This window comes from Alligator sinensis, unplaced genomic scaffold, assembly GCF_000455745.1.
Source record: "Alligator sinensis unplaced genomic scaffold, ASM45574v1 scaffold1354_1, whole genome shotgun sequence".
In the NCBI taxonomy this organism is placed as follows: Eukaryota; Metazoa; Chordata; order Crocodylia; family Alligatoridae; genus Alligator; species Alligator sinensis.
The window spans coordinates 410,391-428,351 of NW_005842344.1; the positions used below are offsets into that span (position 1 = coordinate 410,391).

Sequence of the window (17,961 nt, forward strand, 5' to 3'; positions counted from 1 at the left end):
CTGGAAGGCATTGGTTAAAAATGCTGAAAGAGTTAACTCACTACTTCATCCTTCCGAGGTAGGGAATCTGACTTTCACAGCTTACTATGTGTGGATTTTTAAGATCAGACCTTACAAAGTGACGCTCTGTGTGTTGTGAATGGACACTAACCGTTCGTTGGCTCCTTCCGTAAGAAGCGAGGTTTGCTTCTGTGATCCTTGCCAAGATGTTTCCTTCTCCCTGCTGTTTTGCACTCTGCTGTGTGCTTGGCAGCTTTCTCCATCACAAAGGTGGCTATTTTGGTGGTGCAAGATGCATGCAGTTCATTGAGTCTTTCAGTTTCCTTCCAGTTGAAGGCGTTATAGAGACATAGGCAGACAAGGTTCCTTGGGTGAATTTGATATCTTTTATTAGACCAACCCAAATAGTTGGAGACATGGCACTCTTTGAAGTCATCTTTATGAATCTGTGGCTGGGGGGAAGAGTGGGGCAGCTCATGTTAGTCTGTGTCATGCTGAATGCAAATGCATAGTATCTCTGCGTTGACATATTACAACACACAATCTGTTCAATAGCACAGTGCAAAGCTCTAAGAACAGGAACGTCTGTAGCTGATCAAATTGTCAGAGTCTCTGCCTCTGGAAGAGGCCAAGAGCAGATGCTTCTGGTGCGCTAATAAAAGAGTTGGTGAAAGATCAACAACCAGTCAGTGCTCCATAAGAAAGGTCCCTAGGATATTAGTGTATACATAGTGTCTGCCCACCTACACGTGTGATTTCAGAGCCTTGAGCACTTCCAGCGCTTCCTGTATGAGACAATTCCTGTTAACACAATTGCTAAAAACCCCTGGATGACACACGAGGAGGGTTCGCCTGCATAGATGGATCCTACGCATCACTTGAAAGAAATAGCCTCTGTAAAGTATCTTTTGTTTTTAAACTCTTCCAAAGCCCCAACAGTTTTGGGAAGTGACCTGCTGCTCAGCGTATGCTGAGTACAAGAAGTCGGTAAGCTGTGTTATTGTCATCAGTGCTCTGGGAGGTGTCTTCTCATAAAGTGAAGGGATCAGAAAGCGAGACCTGTGCCAAAGTGATTTTACTGCATGCTGGAAGTGCCGTGGGCTCCCAGCACCTGGGAAAGCTTCTCTTAGCAAGGCACGCAAGCCTCAGCATGGCATCGGTTTGGTCAGAGCAGCCTCCAGGCATCTTCTTTTTTCCAGTCCAAGTCAGTTAATCCAGGTTCCCCTGCTGAGCTCCCACTGGCTCATGGAGCAAGAGTAGCTCATTGTTGCAAATGACTTTAATCTAATGCTAGAAGTCTTTATTGTCTTTAATAGAAAATGGCATGAATAGCAAAGGAAAAAATGTCAGATGTTTCCTGTAAGGCCTTTTTTACAGCTCTCCTGAGTGAATGATTACAACACATGCTGGGGAGATTTTTGAGCAGGGTGGTGGTAGGGACAAGGAGGTCTGGCAGCACTTTACACCTCCATCTGCAGACCTCATTACAATGAGTTACTTAAGGAAGAAAACAACTCAGGCTGTCCATGGCCAGAGCACATTACTGCTTTCCATCCTCCTGGTCTCCAGAACCTGACCTTCCCCAGAGAAATAAAGCATAACTGAGAGGGGCTGGGGAGGAGTTAGTTTTAAAAAGGCCTCCCTGAGCCAACTGTCTACAGGATTTTGAGCCTGGTACATTTAACCGGCCTAGACTTGTAAAATCAAACCAAATCTGTCTTCCCCTTTGTCTGTAGGGACACCTATGGGTCTTCCCTTTCATGTGCTGGATCACAAATGACCCCTTACACCACTGGAAGCTTAGCCGACATGCATTTGTTCCATGGCATCTACCCAGCAGAATAATTCTTACTCGCCTCACGTTACTTATGATTTTTACGTTTGTCTGGGGGCTAAAAGCTGAGGAGAAGACAAAGAGAATATGAATGTGTTCTCTGCGCATGTGTTGTTTTATTTATGGGAGCTTTCCTTCAGATGTTTGAAGGCAGCTCTGCCTATTTTACTTTCATATTCAAATATATATTCATCTTTTTCAAAAGGATACAGCAAGCATTCATAGTTGTTTCTATACAGTATCGTTGTGGTGGTATAAACCCCATCCTTCTGAATCTTTCAGCATGCCCTCAGGGTGTAAAATCAATGTTCCCTTGAAAATGGGACTCGTAGGCAGGAGGAACTTGTCAGTATAACTTTTAAAATCCTCATCTGGGAGTTTGGGAACTTTACGAGGCTGAAGATCGAATCTGTAATACTGGTGCATTACTCTGGGCTCTTTGCGCACCCCTCCACACCTTCAGCAACACTGCTCTGGGCATCCCTCAGAGCAGAATCTGTATCAAGCTGATGATGTTGCACCATTTCGCAGGGAAGAGTTACAGTCCCAAACTGGCCAATGGGAGTGGTGCTTTGGGAATAAGTGAGAGGAAGCTGGGTCCTGCAGGACTAGCCTTGTTTGATCTGGTGCCATGTTGTAGGACTGTCGTGCTGCAGCTTCCTCCTAAGAAATATAATCCTGCAGCATATCCCTCATGCTATGGCCCTGTGATCATGGGACTGAACTGCATCACTCTGTCCCACTGCGAACATCCTGCTGTCAGTTGATGCCGTATCACCTCAGAGAGATCATTCGAGACTTCTTAAAAACTCCGAGCAAGTGGCCAGGAGAGGGGACAGTGCAGAAAAAGAAGTGGCCAAGAAGTAATGCTTAAACACAAGTTGGAATGAGGCACAAGAGCGATATTGCAATTGTGATGCTATTTAGACTTGTTCCTGCACTATCACAGTTTGCCACTGACGAATGAGAAGAAATCCTAAAAGTGCTTATGAGAGAAGACCGAAAGTGCTTTCAGTGTCCTCCTTCTTCCGTATGGGTTGAGGGGTTTAAAGCTAGCAGGACTCTGAGATACAAACCTTCTGGTTGACCATCAGGTGCAAGCCTTTTTTCTTGAATTCTCCCTCTCTTTTGACCAATGTCATATCTTGATGGGCACCTGCACCTCTGTAGGGGGGATGATAGAGAGTAAAACCTAAAAGAACAGAGGTGGGAGAAGAGTCTCAAGGGAAACACAATGATCAGCAGGTGAAATGATCTTTTGTCTAGTCTCCAGCACTGGTCCAAAGCCAGTCCTTCTAGCTGTCAGACTGAGGGGGAAAGGGTGTTGGTGTTACTACCGAAGATGCAGCACAGTCCAGTGCGTGAGGCCTGGGACTGGGACCCAGGAGACTGAGGCTTTATACCAAAATCTGCCACTTACCCCTTGGGTGACTTTGGGCAATATACCTTAGCTCTGTACTGGTGTGTCATGGTTTGTAAAATGGAGAAAATGTTCACTTTTTGTTCATCAACACATATAAGTATCCTCTGCTTGGTTGTACTGCCTTGCATTGGATGGGGACTTTTCCTTCCATCCTTAATTGCTATGATGTTTTTTCACCTCTGCTTTTACATACCGTTTGTGTAAAACCTCTCTGAACCATGTACAATACCAGGGTATTCAACAAGAGCATAGGATCATCCTTAATATTATCATTCATCTATGCAAACCACTTTTAAAATGTACCATGTAAAAACGCTGATCTAAAGCATGTTGGTGTTTTCATGCTCCCTGACTCAACGTATGGGATCGGTTATTTTCCCTTATGTTCTCTGTCTTACTTGGCAAATATCTTCCATACTCTGTGTTTCTAATTGAGTTTATAACGAACATGAACTCCTTGTTTGTGCAGTAGCTTGTCCGGTGATGTCATCTGTGCTCTGGGAAAGCGAGATGCGTGCTTACCTTCCACTGCATTGGGTGCAAACATATTGTTACGCTAGCATCTAAGCAAGCACTGGCTGCTGGTCATTATCTCAGCAATGTTTAATAAAAAAATCAGACACTGAAACTGTGGAATGATTTTCCCCATTAGCTAATGGGAAGTGTATTTAGACTACTTCTTAATGTGTCCTTTTTAAGCAAAAAAGGGTAGCAGGCTTTGACTGAACACTGTCTTCTCTGCTACTATGTATTTATACTGCATTTGAATGGTGCCTTTAGAGGAGCTTTTAGCTCCCTGATCTAAATAAAGAAAGGTGTAGGATGAGTCCAAGGAAAATAAGGGTAGAAATGACCTCACCCTGTGGGGACATGGTGTACTCACTAAACTCCAAAGAGCTTTGTAGAAACTAGCAGTATTTTCCTTTGTACGAACATGCTCCTACTATGAATGGGAGCAGAAATGCTTCCAGAAGCTGTTCCAGAGGGAAGAGAAACAGCTTCTATCTTAAGTTCGCTACGTTCCTAGAGTTAGTATTGTGGCTTATCTCCATTAAATAGATGTAATATTATTTGCGCTGCATTTTTTTTTTGATGTGGGCAAGATGAAACCTAGCTGTCACCAATCTCCACTATACTGATCTGTATGGAAAAGGAGCAGGGGTGAGCTCTGTGTCCTTGAGCTTTCCTGAGTTCAGAGGGCAGCTTGAGACTTCTCTCTGCAGGGAGCGGGGCAGGCTTCAGGCTTTATTCTTGCAGAATGAACTGGAGGTTGTGATGCACACCTATGTCTGAGAAGTGGCCCCTGAGCCGTTGGTGTTGCTGCATTGTTTTTCCTTTTGAGGCTTCCATTTCCAAGCTAGACAAGGTTGAGGGGAACCGAAAGTTATTGCATGTGATAGAAACAGGGCAAGTGATATGCGTGGGGTTCTGTTTCTAACATGCCCATCTCCTGCATCAAGGGCTGGTTCTGGCTCTGAACATACAGGTTCCCAAGTCTCACACTCAGACCCATCGCTGTTAGCACTCTTAGTGTAGAGGCCAAGGGAATGGAAACTGCCCTTCCCTTCAGTCCTTAGAGCTTAACTCGATGGCAGCGGGGCAAGCCAGTGATTCCCAGCCAAGGTGCTGCAGCACCCTGGGCTGCCTTGAGATCCTTTCAAAGGTGCTGTGGGGTACCATGCAATGTTAGCTCTGTGAGGTGTGCACACATGATTCGCAAGATAAACCCAGAGATTTCAAATAGGAATTCATGTAAAAAATGTTCTGACCTGTCATGGTCTTTCTGAGTTCTTTGCACCAGAAGAAGTGCTCTATTATTTTTATGTAGTCAAAAAAGAGGTGAAAACTACGATTTGGCATTTTCTGAGGGGGCCTGCAGTCTACAAAGGTTGGAAAGCACTGGGCTAGGTGGATAGTGGAAAAGTGCTCTAAGCTGTCAGAGCTGCCTAGCTAGCCTGATTCAGTGTTAGTCTGGCTTTCTGTACTTCAGCAGGTAACAAAAGTAGCTATAGTAATTCCTCTCTCCACCACCCGAATGCATTAGGGAGTGTTTTGCTAACTGCTCTACCACACTGCTTAGAAATGGAAGGTTCAGCTCTGGGATCTAATTAACAAGGTCTCCAAGTTCCACTGATAGTTTCGTTAGTAATGAACTGCTTGGCAGGAAATGGAGGAGGTGTGGGCAGTCTGTTAGGAGCCGTCCCAAAAGATCTCTGCTTTGTTGCTGGCCGAGAGAGTCGGGGTCACAAGCAGTCACCCTGACTGCAGTTAGTGCATCCATCACTTCATTTGGTAGGATCAGGATAACTGGAAGGAGGAGGTGTCCCCTGAGACCATGCCGGATGCCATCCAACCCAGGTTTTTTCTTCTCTCCCTTACTGTCACTTTTTTGCTTTTCAATCTATAGGCTAAAAAATGAAACTAACTAGTGTGTAATGTACTGCTGGTTGTGTGTTAAATCACTGCGGCACATTTTGAGGACTTTTACCTTCTGGGGTAACCAACAGACTGTTCAAACGTCAGGCAAAGCATCAGGCAGCCGCATGATTGGGCTACCAGTGCTGAATCCTATACAGAAGACTCAGGATCACTGCTGATAGTTCCCTCAAATGCTTCATGGGTTCAGTTGCTGATCCCGTCACAGCCCTGGGACTATGTCACTCCACACACTGAATGCCCATGGTCCTGCAAGTGTCTGGTTCGGAGAGGGGACATGGGGAGATTGGAGACATTTCTGTTTCGGACTGAAATCTTAGTAACATAAGTGTCCAGTTGTGCAGAACTAACAGGGCAGAAAAATAAAGCTCTCAGTAACCTAGAGAACTAACTCCCATGGTGTCTGACCTGGTTTCACCATTTGGCCCTCTTTCCAGTGCTTTTTCTTTCTTTCTGTTTGGAGGATGGCACATGTCCTGGTTGTCTCTCGCACCTGGGTTTGGTTAAGAGATGCAGAGGAGTTTGAGCAGAACAGCGTGTGACATGGTTTCCAAACGTCCCCCTTTATGAGGTGTCTGACCTTTTTTTTTTTTTTTTTTGGTGTCCTGATATGCAGTAACACCTCCCTTGGACTGCACAGAGCCAGTTTATTTCCTTTGGATTGAACATTTCCAGTTTTTTATTTTCATAGCACTGAGATTTTGATTGGCTGGTCTGTGCAGAGAGATATAGACTTTTATATACTTCTCCACACTAAGAGAAGCCTCTGATGTGAGTTACTGCTGGGGTGACCTCACAAGGGACCCTTGTGTGCACTCCTCATTCCATGTGGGTTACGTCTCCTTTTCTGGAGTTTTATGACTTCCATTCCCTTGAAACAAACAGCTTTTTTTTAGAGAGTTGGCACTGGCCCTGGCCTAATGAGCCATCAGGCTTCTGTTGAAGTAATGTGCTTCCCATGAAAATCCATCTCCTCCACAACTGGCACTAATAAGCTCCCTTCTTGGCCATCTAGCAGAGGCCATGGACTGAATAGTTCACAGAGAGTGAACTCCTCTCTGGGAGATGTCTTCTTATGGAGGGATGGAGAGGTGTTAGCTATTCATGTTCTTGGGATAATGGGCTCTGCCTCTAGAGCTCAGTGTCTCTAGAGTCCAGTGTCTTTCACCAGCTCCTACTTGAAGTATAAATGAAAAAGAAAGTAGGTAGCATCAACCAGGCCTGGCTATGCACTGAGCAGCCCTCTGGAGAGGGGGTGAGGGGGTCACTGTGAGACACGAGTCATTGTTGTCTTGCTTTGATTTGTCAAAAAGGACCTAGAAATGATGACATTTTCAACATGGCTAGGACTCTCTAGTTGTGCAGAGCCCAAACTGAACCCCTTTTCTTAGCACTCATAAAGCTGGTGTAGTTGGTTCTCTGGTGGGTTCCTGACCTGGCAGCAGCCAGTACCAGTTGGCACTAGCTGACTCGTGTTTCAGACAAGAGTCATATCAAGACCACTCAACAGCTGCAAACTCTAGTAGTTTCAGTACAAGTCTGGGCTGTCTCAACAGAAACAAAATCTTTGTTCTGGCATTTACAGAACATCAAAGCAACCATGTTTGGGCTCCAACTTCCCTGAGCTCACATGTGCACCTTCACCAGCGCACACAACACTGCACATCTCCCCACTTCCTCTCCTCTCCCTCCCTGCAGTACATAGATGTGTGCTAGTTTTGTCTTCAGATGTCCCCAACATTCAGGAAAGAATCCTAAAAGTTTTGGATCAGCATTCAGAGGTCCTGCGGCTATAGGGCACCACGATGTCATGTTCCCCCAAGCTTTCCTGTTCGTGGCACCCCCGAGAGCACAGCATGATCGCAGAGCTTCCAGAATGCAGCTGCAGTAAGTCAGCTGTCACAGCCAGGCAGTGAGAATACCCAGATGGTGAATTAGCCGAACTTTCATCACTCGGGTGACTCTTATATGCAGATCAGTTTTATCCATGCCTTCTCATCCTGATGGCTCAGAGAGGCCCTTGTCTCAACCACTCCACGGTTGATTTATCCCACATCTGCCTTCTCAAGTGGAGTCTTGAATTGTTGTGAATTTGGCGCTGATGGAGGACGCAGCATGGAGGGCCCATCACCCACAGAGAAGCGGCAGCAAAGCAAGCTCTTGTGTTGCAGCCTTGCTCTGGAGGGCCCCTCTACAGGAATCAGGTAGGAGCATATAGTCCTCATGGCCTGTCCAGTCACTAGTTTCTCTCCTAAGATGACTAACCAGGGGCCCAACTGGCACTGCTTATGTTGGTTTGGTTTATGCAGCCTGGACACTGTCTGCCAGTGGGGGCCTGGGGTGAGCAGCAACCTTTGGTCTCTGTACACTCCCTCAGGGAGTCTGCTGCTGCTCAGCCCCCTTACACGAGAAGAGCCAGGCACTTTCATTGGCCCTAAATGGGAGAAAGTGGTGATGTTTTCAACCTCTAATGGCTGGAAGTGAATATGGCAATATAGCCTCTGAGCTCAGGTGGTAGAAAGGCCACCAAAGGTAGAAGGGTGTCCAAAGGGGCCTTTGCTGAAGCTGTAGCAGAACCTGGACGCTTCAGAAGTTCATATATTCCAGTTAGTGATGCTGGAAATGCTCTTAGGTTTAGAGCTGTAAAACCCACTTCCCTTTTTCCTGCCTTTCCAAAAGACACCAGTCCAAGGTAGAGGCTATGTAATTCTGGAATTTTCTGACCTTCTTGGTACAGGCTGTTTTTTATTTTTTTTAAGAAGTCCTAAGCCTCTCTCTTGATGATTTTCTCATATTGTTTACTTTTGTAGCTTTCTCTGCGGACTAGCTGCCAGAAATGACGTCCACCCTAGTCCAGCATCAGAGAATAAGAACTTCAGAGGAAGGAATGCGACTTCATAAATAGCAAACCACAGCCACTAATGGGGAGCAGAGGCAGACCTGCAGGTTAACAGACTGTGCAGAAGCCCACACGTCCATGCCGCGCAGAGATTCCAACATGATCGCAACTCTAGCCTTCGCTTTCCTCCTGAGCCTCTGTTCTTTTACATCAAGTCAGATGACAAGTGTTGGAGGTAAGTAAGCTTTAATTACCTTTATGTTCTCAGACCTTTCTGCAAACCCCATTTTGCTGCCTAGAAGAGAGGAGAAAGGTGACAAGTCGGCTGCTTCTGGTGCCGTATGAAATCTGTGTTATGACTGCAGTTTTCTTCTGCCCAACAGTGTAAATGTTTTGGTGCTGGACTATATTCCTTCTCTTGGACAGGGAAAGTTTTGCGAATTAAACCTTTTCCTCTGGCATATGAACAGGACCAAATATGCGTTGTTGTTATGCTTCTTGTGAAGGTAACAGAAGGTGTCCCTGGCAAGTAATCTTTGTTTTGCAAGTGATTAGATGAAAGACCCAGCTGGTACAGGATGCTGTGTGGCAGCTACCTGCGAATTTCTGCTTTCCCTGTGCGCTCTGTCTTCTAGGAACTCAGCTCTTTCTGGGATCCATTGCACTGGTCCACTTCTTGAGCAGGAGGTTGTTCCCTCTGTTGTTCAGATCTGGGAGACTGTGATTCGCACATCCAGCAGAGCCAGACCCAAAAGCCAAGTTCCAAACAGCAGACCGGGTGTGCGGTACTTGAGAGAGCCCAGGAATACGAATAGCAAAATAAGCAGTGGCAGCCTGGGGAAGCTGCATGTGGGAACACGGGCCCTTTTGTGTGAATTTGTATATTAAAACATTCTCCTTTGGGAAACAGCATCTTGTTAGCAGGGATGGACGAACCTGCTCGGGTCCAGCAGAAGCTGACTGGAACAGTGACGCAGAGCTTGCATGGAACGTCTTCTTCAAACTTAGTAATGACTTGACCCTCTCCCTGCCTATTCTCAGTCAGATGAGAAAAGTGACTTTCATTGGGTATATGGGTCTTAGGAAGATGCTTTTGTGATATTTTCGAAAACAAGGTGTGCTGGAAAGGGTATATATATCCAGCCAGACTTCAAGGTAATTATAGAGCAAGCCCTCCAGACTTTCAGGTTCAGGGACAACATGCTGTACAGGGGAGCACAGCTGCTTCCCGAACCCCCATCCTCACCTATCTGACATCCTGTCTCTGGTATTGACATTGTGCTTCAGAGGAAGATGGCTCCTTCCAGCAGTAGTGCCCCTGACCAATTGCACAGAGCTGCACGTGGAAGGGAAATACACCTACTGCATTTTTTCTGCGGCTGCATCTCCACTGCAGCCACAAGCAACTGCAGCTCACGTAGATGTACCCCAGTTAGCTTTAAATATGTTGGCTTCAGTACTGCTGGCTGGATAGAGTTGCTGCTGTGTGGAGTTTTGTTCAGACTAACCACTCAAGATTTATAGATCAAGAGTTGCCTTGAATTTCATCCCCAAACAAAGTGGGAGCCAATGCAGGTTGCTGACAAGCTCTGCTCAACAGGCAGCCAGTCATGGTTTCAAGTTCTTTGAGTGTAATGGTGCAGGATGGGCCCCAGGATGTCACCTGTAGGTGACAAGGCATGAATGATTGTGCCGTGTCTTAAATCACATGGCATTTTCCCCAGGCAGTTGGTCTTGAGGGTTGTACTCTCAAACAGAAGCACATGCTCTAGATCAGTCCTTTGCAAACTATCTGATGTGGCGGACCGGCAATTTTTTTTCCAGTGGGCCAGGGGCCGGTGCCCGGTTCAGCCAGTGGCAGCAACTGCGTGTAACAGCACTACGCAACTGCGCGACTGGCTGTTTCTTTCTCTTTCCTCACCTCACACGACGTGACGTCACCTGGAGTGTTGGAACGTATGAACTGTGGCGCTATGACATATCAATGTTATGCTTCTGAAAATATATTTCTTTCTTTCCTGGCAACTCGCTGCAGAGCGGCGAATATATTTCTTTTCTTCCTGGCAACTCTCTGCAGACTGGCGACCGGTGGCTCACGGACCAGCACCGGTCCACGGACCACCACTTCGAGAAGCACTGCTCTAGATTTCCTTTTGATGCTGGTGATGACCCAGGAGACATTTTGCACAGCTCTGTTCGCTCTCCCTTGAGTTGCAGCCTGAAGACGCTGCTTCTTTGTGGGTGGGCACATATCCATTTGTGTTCCAAAAATCACTGCAAGGCAGTTTTCTATTCCAGTGGAAGCTGCTGCTGTGTGACAGGGAGAAAGCAAAGCTCCCTGTGTGACAGCAGCAGGTAAAGAGGCAACTGTCACTCAGGGGCAGGGTTGGCAGTGCCCACATGCAGCAGCCCTGCTTTCTGTGCCTGGCAGCAGTTCCCCGACAGCCTGCTCAGCGAGCTTTCTGTGCTGCTCTTTCACATAAGCCTCCACTGCCTCGAGCTGTAAATTTGCCTCTGTCCTCCTATCCTCCTGGTCGGAAAGCCCTGCAGTGCCCAAACGGCACTAAACTGCCACATCAGTGGCTCTTCTAACCACTAGATTGTCAGGCTAACCCGCATGTTTGCTTGGGGATAAGTGTTACCTTGTGCACTGGGGTTTGGTCAGTTACCAAGAATGCTGCTCCTTGGACCATCATTCATCTCATATTGGGATGGGCCCAGGAAACAGTTTGGGCATGAGGCTCCCCTGACACTGAGCTCTTGTGATCCAATTCAATGTTCTCTTTTGATTTAAAAAAACCCATATTTTCTGTTAATGTTGCTGCCCTCTGGTCCTGGCTCTGTGCTGTCCAACAGGAATGGATTCTCCTTTGAGCCTGGGACTGGGGAGTGCTGTTGAACGGGGTATTTGGCAATGCTCAGAAAGGACAAAGTGGTAAGAACCCAGAATATACAAGCCAAGCAATAGTTGAGTAGGGCATGACTAGCAGCATCATCTGCAGGTCCTGACACTTGTGCTTTCTGTAGGAGGCGATGTCGGGCCCCAGATGCTGGCTGAGATGAGAGAGACGAACAGGGTGCTGCTGGAAGTCAGAGACTTGCTGAAACAGCAGGTAAGTGAGAAAGGCCTTACACACTGTGCTGGAGGGACCGAGGGGGTCCTGCCTGGTGTGTTGGCCAGTTGAGCAGGATGCATTCTTCTAGGCTGGGATAAAGTGGTTTAGCCACTTGGGGAGAGGCAGGATATGCTGCTGGCCCCAGTACCGGCTCTGAGCACTCCTGCCATGTGCATGGGATGATACAGGCACGTGCTCTGCTGCCTGGGCCCACATCTTTTGAAAATTAACTTAATTGGAGAGCAACTCTTTTTTCAAAGTAGACACGCACACAGCTGGGCATATGCGAGTGGAACAACCATGTCACTTTTTCCTTGGTTTTGTGGGCTTGTGCAATGAGCAAACAGGCCAGGCTTGGAAGAGACAGGAGCTGTTTCAAGACCCCTAGTAGTGTCCTAAATACAGAAGTCCTATAGACCTACACAAGCCCTGTATTTACTGCCCCTGTGTTCTCCTGTTGCTTTAATCCTAAACCTCTCTGGCTCCAGCAGTTGGAGGGAGACGAGAACTTTGGGGAGTTCAGATCTGTCCCCATTTTAACGAGTTGGTCATGGTTTGTCTGGTCAGCTCTTTTCTGACTACATAGAAGGTTCCATTCTCCCTCTCTCCAGGCTGTGCACTGAGGGCAGCAGGCTTTGCCTGCCAGATACAGGAATGGCAGCCAGGCCTCTGTGCCAGTGCAAACTGGGCAGCCTCTGATCTGCAAAACCATCTGTTGCATTAAGTTACTTTCACATTTCAGGCTTCTGCATAAATACCCAGTATTTACTAGGAATCAGGTCAGACACGGTTCCTGGCAGCCTGGGGTGATGCTTTCCAGCATCCCCTTCCAGCTTAGCACTGCCTCTCTGGGCAGGTTTTCCTATTTGTTCTCTTGTTCCCTGCTCCCCACTTTTTTGCCCTGGTTTCTGTCTCAAACAGTGTCTAGCCTTTTAAAAAGACCCTCCCAGCTGATGGAGTTACGTACATGCTTGGAGAGCCAAGGTGGAAGCTTGTGCAGATGTGCCCTTAATTTCTTTAACACACACAAAGATTTTTGTAGCTTAATTTTCCATGATCCAGCTTCGCAGAGGTTGGCAGTGAAGGGCAGCAATGAGAGCAGTAAAAACTGGCCATTTCAGGCCCATGAATCGCCGGCATAAAGCAATACGTAGATGAACTAGAGATGGGACTGATTAGCTGTGTTCCATTCATGACACAAACTTCCTCCATTCCCTTCCCCAGGCTTGTGATGTTTTAGAATAGGGACTTTGCTTTAGATCTGTGTCTGGGTTAGCTTAAGTTATTTAACACACATTAAACTAAATGTTGTGTGACCCCAGGTAAACAATGAATGGGGGAAGCATTTACTATAAAATTAGAACCTGCCTTGGTACCTGGGAGTCATGGAGGAAGCATAGACAGATGATTCTGTGTAGGTGCCCCACAAAATGAACTACCAGTGAAGAGAACATGAGGTGTGCAGGGTGCTGAAGGGCAGCAAGGTATTTGTTCCTGAGCAGGGCTGTGGATTTCCACTCCTTCCCTGGCACATTCGCTGCCTGTAGAACAACAGAAATCAGAGCTGAAATGACGTAGCCAGCCAGTTTGGTTTGTGTAGCAGATTCCCCATGACCAGATAAGATGCTTCAAAAGTGTTAAACCTGCCAGCACTAAGTGCAAAGTCACATCTGGAAAACATGCTGGCCAATTGTGTTTCCAAGTGCAAGCTAGTTTTCTAGTCTGGATGGGGCCAGATAAAATATGCATTGTGCACAGAACCTAGAGTTGTACCTAATGTACCGTTCACTTCTAGCTTGTGTTAGCTTAGGTGGGAGCCACACTCAGTATCCAGCTAAATGTTGATTCTTGTTCCTTTCTAGATCAAGGAGATAACTTTCCTGAAGAACACGGTCATGGAGTGTGATGCCTGTGGTGAGTATCACATGTTTAAACGCCTCACGTCTGACTGTACACTTCCTGTCTTGCACATTTGTTGGACTTGACGGTAAAACACCATGTTCTGCAGTTCCCATCAAGTTGGCTTGCACCACATTCACTAGAAGGGTCATCTGGTAATCTTTGGTCTTGGTATCGCTGCTCTTAACACACTTCAAATGTTTGTAGGTCTTTCCAGATCATTCCCACAGCCCAGGAAGCAGCTGAGACTCTTATTACTATTATGGGTGGGTAAAACATGAAAGTAATGGCTTCTTAAGGTCCTGCAGTGAGCCAGTGTTCATGTCAGGGCCAGCACATGGGAGTTTCTGGATCCCAGATCTATGTTCAGGCTGCCAGCCCAGGTCCGCCCTAGCCTGTTGGGTCTTGAGTAATTGAAGGCAGATCATTTATGTGAGGTGGGTAGGATGAGGGTGAGAACCACTCACTTACTTAAACTTCATTCTCTCTGAAGCACCGGTCTTGTCTACACAAATTTACACTGGTTTGATTAAACTGGTGTAAAACTGTGTGTGGACAGTTTTACTTTGGGTTAGCTCAAATACATTCCTTACTAACATAAGATAAACGGTTGCCTGTAGAAAGACACAAGTATCCACATGGCCTTTTGTGTGAAAATCTCACCGGAGGCAAACCCAGTGCCATGGCATGAGGTCAGGCCCCAAAACAGAGTAGTCTTCTAGGTCCATGTTGCCCAGGTCTATTCCACCTTGAACTGTCCTTCCCTCTCTCCTCCCCCTCCTCCCCTATTTCGTTGGGGAGCTATTTGGTTGCTTAACCAGCAACCAAAGTCCAGTTATTAGGTTGCTCAACCGTTCATAAACTCCACTTTGTAACAGCCCGAGGCTGTGCCACGCTCCAGTTTCCCGGGGGATCTTTACATTCTCAGGTGTGGAAAGCTGCCCAGCCACAAGTCTGCTAACAACCAAGGCATGTGTTAGAATCGCCCAGGAATGCACGGCTGGGTGTGTCTGGCTGGTTGGAGTTGGCTGCTCTTGAGCTGCGAATGAAATGGAACATCACCCCCAAGAGGCACGCTCTGCCAGTCCCTCCATGGTCCACTTACCACCACCCAAACCAGGGAGCTAATTGCAGGGGATTCAGGAAACAGCGCCATCACATTTCACCTAACAGTCGCATCCTCTGCTCTCTGGTAACTCGTGCTGTGGGCTGAGACTCACTTCTGGTATATCTGGCATAAGACTGCACGGCTCCTGGAGATGCTGTGTTGTTTGCCAGCACATCCAAAGGATAGAGCAGTAACTGTTTCCACATTTGGAGAGGTTGTTCGTCTGCTGGAAAAGCGATTAGCCAAAGCCTCTGGGATCTGCAGAACAGAATTGCAGTCACCCACAGCAATTGTTTTAATAACTTGCTCGTAAAACTGTCTTGAACTCTCTCTCTTTCACTTGATCTCTGCCTTCTCCACTTGTTGTTCTGTTTTATGGAGGTTCTTATACCACACTCATCACCACTGCATCAGAGCCCCTTCCAGTGGTGCATGGAGCAATGTGACTAATATCAGTCATTTGTTATTTGTTTTTTCATCCTCTTCCTGGGGAAATACGTGAGCAGTGGAGTGTCTTGTTGTGGAGGGGCTTCAGTTACCTATTTAACATATGCATTAGGTATTGATATGGGGGAAACCAAAGCTGGAGGAGCCTGCCTGGCACTTGCACCAGGGAATCTTGTTGTGGCCCCATGTTCTTGAGGGAGTTAATTGCACAGTCCTTGGCCCACCTCCAGAAGAGGCCCCTCTTCCACACAGACTAGCTTTACCCTTCTTGGAAAGTTCTGTAGTGCCAGAGGAGCACAGCTGTTCATGACACACTTCTGCCTGCAGCTTCAGGCTCTATTAGGTGTTCTGGGCTCAGGCCATGGAGCATCTCGAAGGACCCAGACCTTGCACTTGATTGGAAATTCCCTGGGTGATCAGTGCTGAGCACAAAGGACAGGTTTCATGTACTTGCAGCAGCTTGGGCAGATTCTGCACTACTTGGAATTCCCTGGAGCGCTGAAGGCCCTGTGCCCAGGTACCTCACACTCCTCTGTTGCCTCTGAGAAGTGATGAGGCTGTGAGTGACTGAGGCAGGCCCTAGTCTGCCAGGCTGGAGTGAGGTCTCCCAGCCAAACAAAGATGATAGCAGTCTCCCTAAGTCGTCAAGAAATTCAAGAGGGCTTCTAAGCTATGAAGTGACACAGCTAATTGAGGGCATGTACCTTCTTTTGCAGAGGCTGGGAGCTCCTGAAAGCTTCTTTCTGCACAGCTTTTTGTCACATGGGGGAGAGAGGGATTATTTTGCATTCCTGGGGTATCCTCAGGGCTTCCAGAGCAGCAAAGAGAGGGCTGTAAACCAGTGCTGCAGCTCTACACCTGCTCTGCAAGACAGAACGGTCATGGCTCTCTTGGGCTGACCTTTAAGCTGCTAGATAGGCCCTAATCTAGCAGTATTTGAGCCCTTCACCAGGGCTGGTTTTGTGGCCCTATATGAGTATCCATTTGGTTCTTACTACTGGGATAAATACGGGCGAGTAGGACAGTGATGTGATTAAGGGCACTAGGTGAGATGTTAGGACTCCTGGTTGTATTTTCCAGTCTTGCCATTGCTCTGGGGCCTCTGTCAAGCTGCTATTATGTGGGGATGTCACCTCTCAGCCTCCCAGAGGGTTGTGGAGGCAGTTCATTATTTGTGAAGCACTTTGAAGCCCCCCTGCCCTGCCCCCTAACTAGATGGGACTGAAGAAGGGTAAGTATGCCAAGTGCTGTTCTAACATGCCTGTGCTCCCCAGGCATGCACACAGAGGTGACTGGCCCAGGGATCAGCATGACAGCATTCAACAGATGCGTACCAAACCCTTGTTTCCCCGGCGTTACCTGTACCCAGACCAGCACCGAACCTGGCTTCCACTGTGGAGGCTGCCCTCCAGGATATACAGGCAATGGGACACATTGCACAGACATCAATGAGGTACAGACCCCCTGTGGTGACCAACTGGGAGCTACACAAGGGTGGAGCTAACTCCTCTCTGGAGCACTGTAATGGAGGGCCCCAGTGTCATGAAACAAGCCAGAGTCCCCATGGTGCAAGTGGAGTGGGACTTGTATCTAACCCCCTGTTTCCTCCATGGCAGGGGGTTTCTAAGTCAAGACTGGGCGTCTCTTTCTGCAAGAGATTCTTACAGTCAAACAGAAGCTCTAGGTTTGATGCAGGTGGTGTTGGGTGAGGGCCTCTGGCATGATCTGTGCTGGAGATGAGACTGGAGAACCAACAGGCCCTTTCTATCTTAACATCTAGGGAATGAATGGAAAGAAAATGGCCTTGTAGGTAGGGCTTGAATCTGTGTACCCTGCATGCAGTGAAGCCAGCATTGCTGGCACCCTCTGGATGCTTAAAAGCAGCCCAAGGTTTCCATCATCTCTATGTAGCCTCTAGTAGGCAGCGCTCTTGGTTAGCCTTCAGGAGTGAGGGGTTAAGTTAGCACAGGCTTGTTCTCTTCACGGCTGCATTTCTCCAGGGGAAATGTTTGGTCGTTGAGGTTCCTGCATGTCGCTGGGGTGTAATGCTGCTCTAGCCTGTCCATGAGAATGTGATTGACATGACAGTGGGGGAGATGATACTCTTTGCTTAACCTTTGGGACTGGAGTCCTTGCACACTCCTGTGGGAAGGGCAGGGACCTCTCTGTATGGCAAGTGAACTGCCAGGGGGTGAGAGCCAGGGGCAGTGCACCAGAAGGTCTGGCACTTTGGCTTCAGTGACACTGCCAAGCAGCAGGATCCCAGGTAACAGATGGTGCCTTAGGGGAAACCAAATGGGAGACTCAAAAGACAGTTTGCTTTTTTGTTGGCACCCATGTGCAGCCTGAGGGAGCTGTGCTCTCCCTTCACAAATAAATGTAGAGTTTCTAGTCCCTCTGACTGGTGGGGCTTACTCTCTGTGCCCAGCCCCTTCACAGTCTGCCGGGGAGCAACTGGCTTGCAGCTGAGATGAGTGATTCAGCAGCTCTCCTTCCTTCTCACAGTGCTCTGTCAATCCCTGCTTCGCCAAAGTCCACTGCACCAACACAGCACCTGGCTACCGTTGTGACCCCTGCCCTCCTGGTTACTCTGGCCAACCTGTGGAAGGGGTTGGACTACCCTTTGCCAGAGCCAACAGACAGGTAACTCCCAGCGAAACTACTCCAGTGGTAACCATTAACCCTTTGCACTGTCACCCAGTGGTCTCAAGCCCCATGCAAATGTCAGTTCAGTTTCTCAAAGCCCTGAGGTGGAGGTGAATCGTCCATGCCTTTCTAGAGCTGAGGATGCCAAAGCACAGAAAGCAATGCCTTGCCCAAGGTGTGCAGCAAGTCAGTGGCAGAGTGACTTTCATTCCT

The 17,961-nt window shown here is 47.7% G+C and overlaps 1 protein-coding gene across 1 annotated transcript in view; it reads left to right on the plus strand.

Moving 5' to 3' along the window:
- Window positions 1-8,505: 8,505 nt before the first annotated feature.
- Window positions 8,506-17,961, plus strand: part of COMP (cartilage oligomeric matrix protein) — a 20,415-nt gene continuing 10,959 nt past the window's right edge. The window contains exons 1-5 of the mRNA XM_025210314.1: window positions 8,506-8,767; window positions 11,560-11,645; window positions 13,511-13,562; window positions 16,377-16,555; window positions 17,608-17,745. Of these exons, the coding sequence (XP_025066099.1) occupies window positions 8,671-8,767; window positions 11,560-11,645; window positions 13,511-13,562; window positions 16,377-16,555; window positions 17,608-17,745 (552 nt within the window). The 5' untranslated portion in view covers window positions 8,506-8,670. The remainder of the gene's footprint in view (window positions 8,768-11,559; window positions 11,646-13,510; window positions 13,563-16,376; window positions 16,556-17,607; window positions 17,746-17,961) is intronic.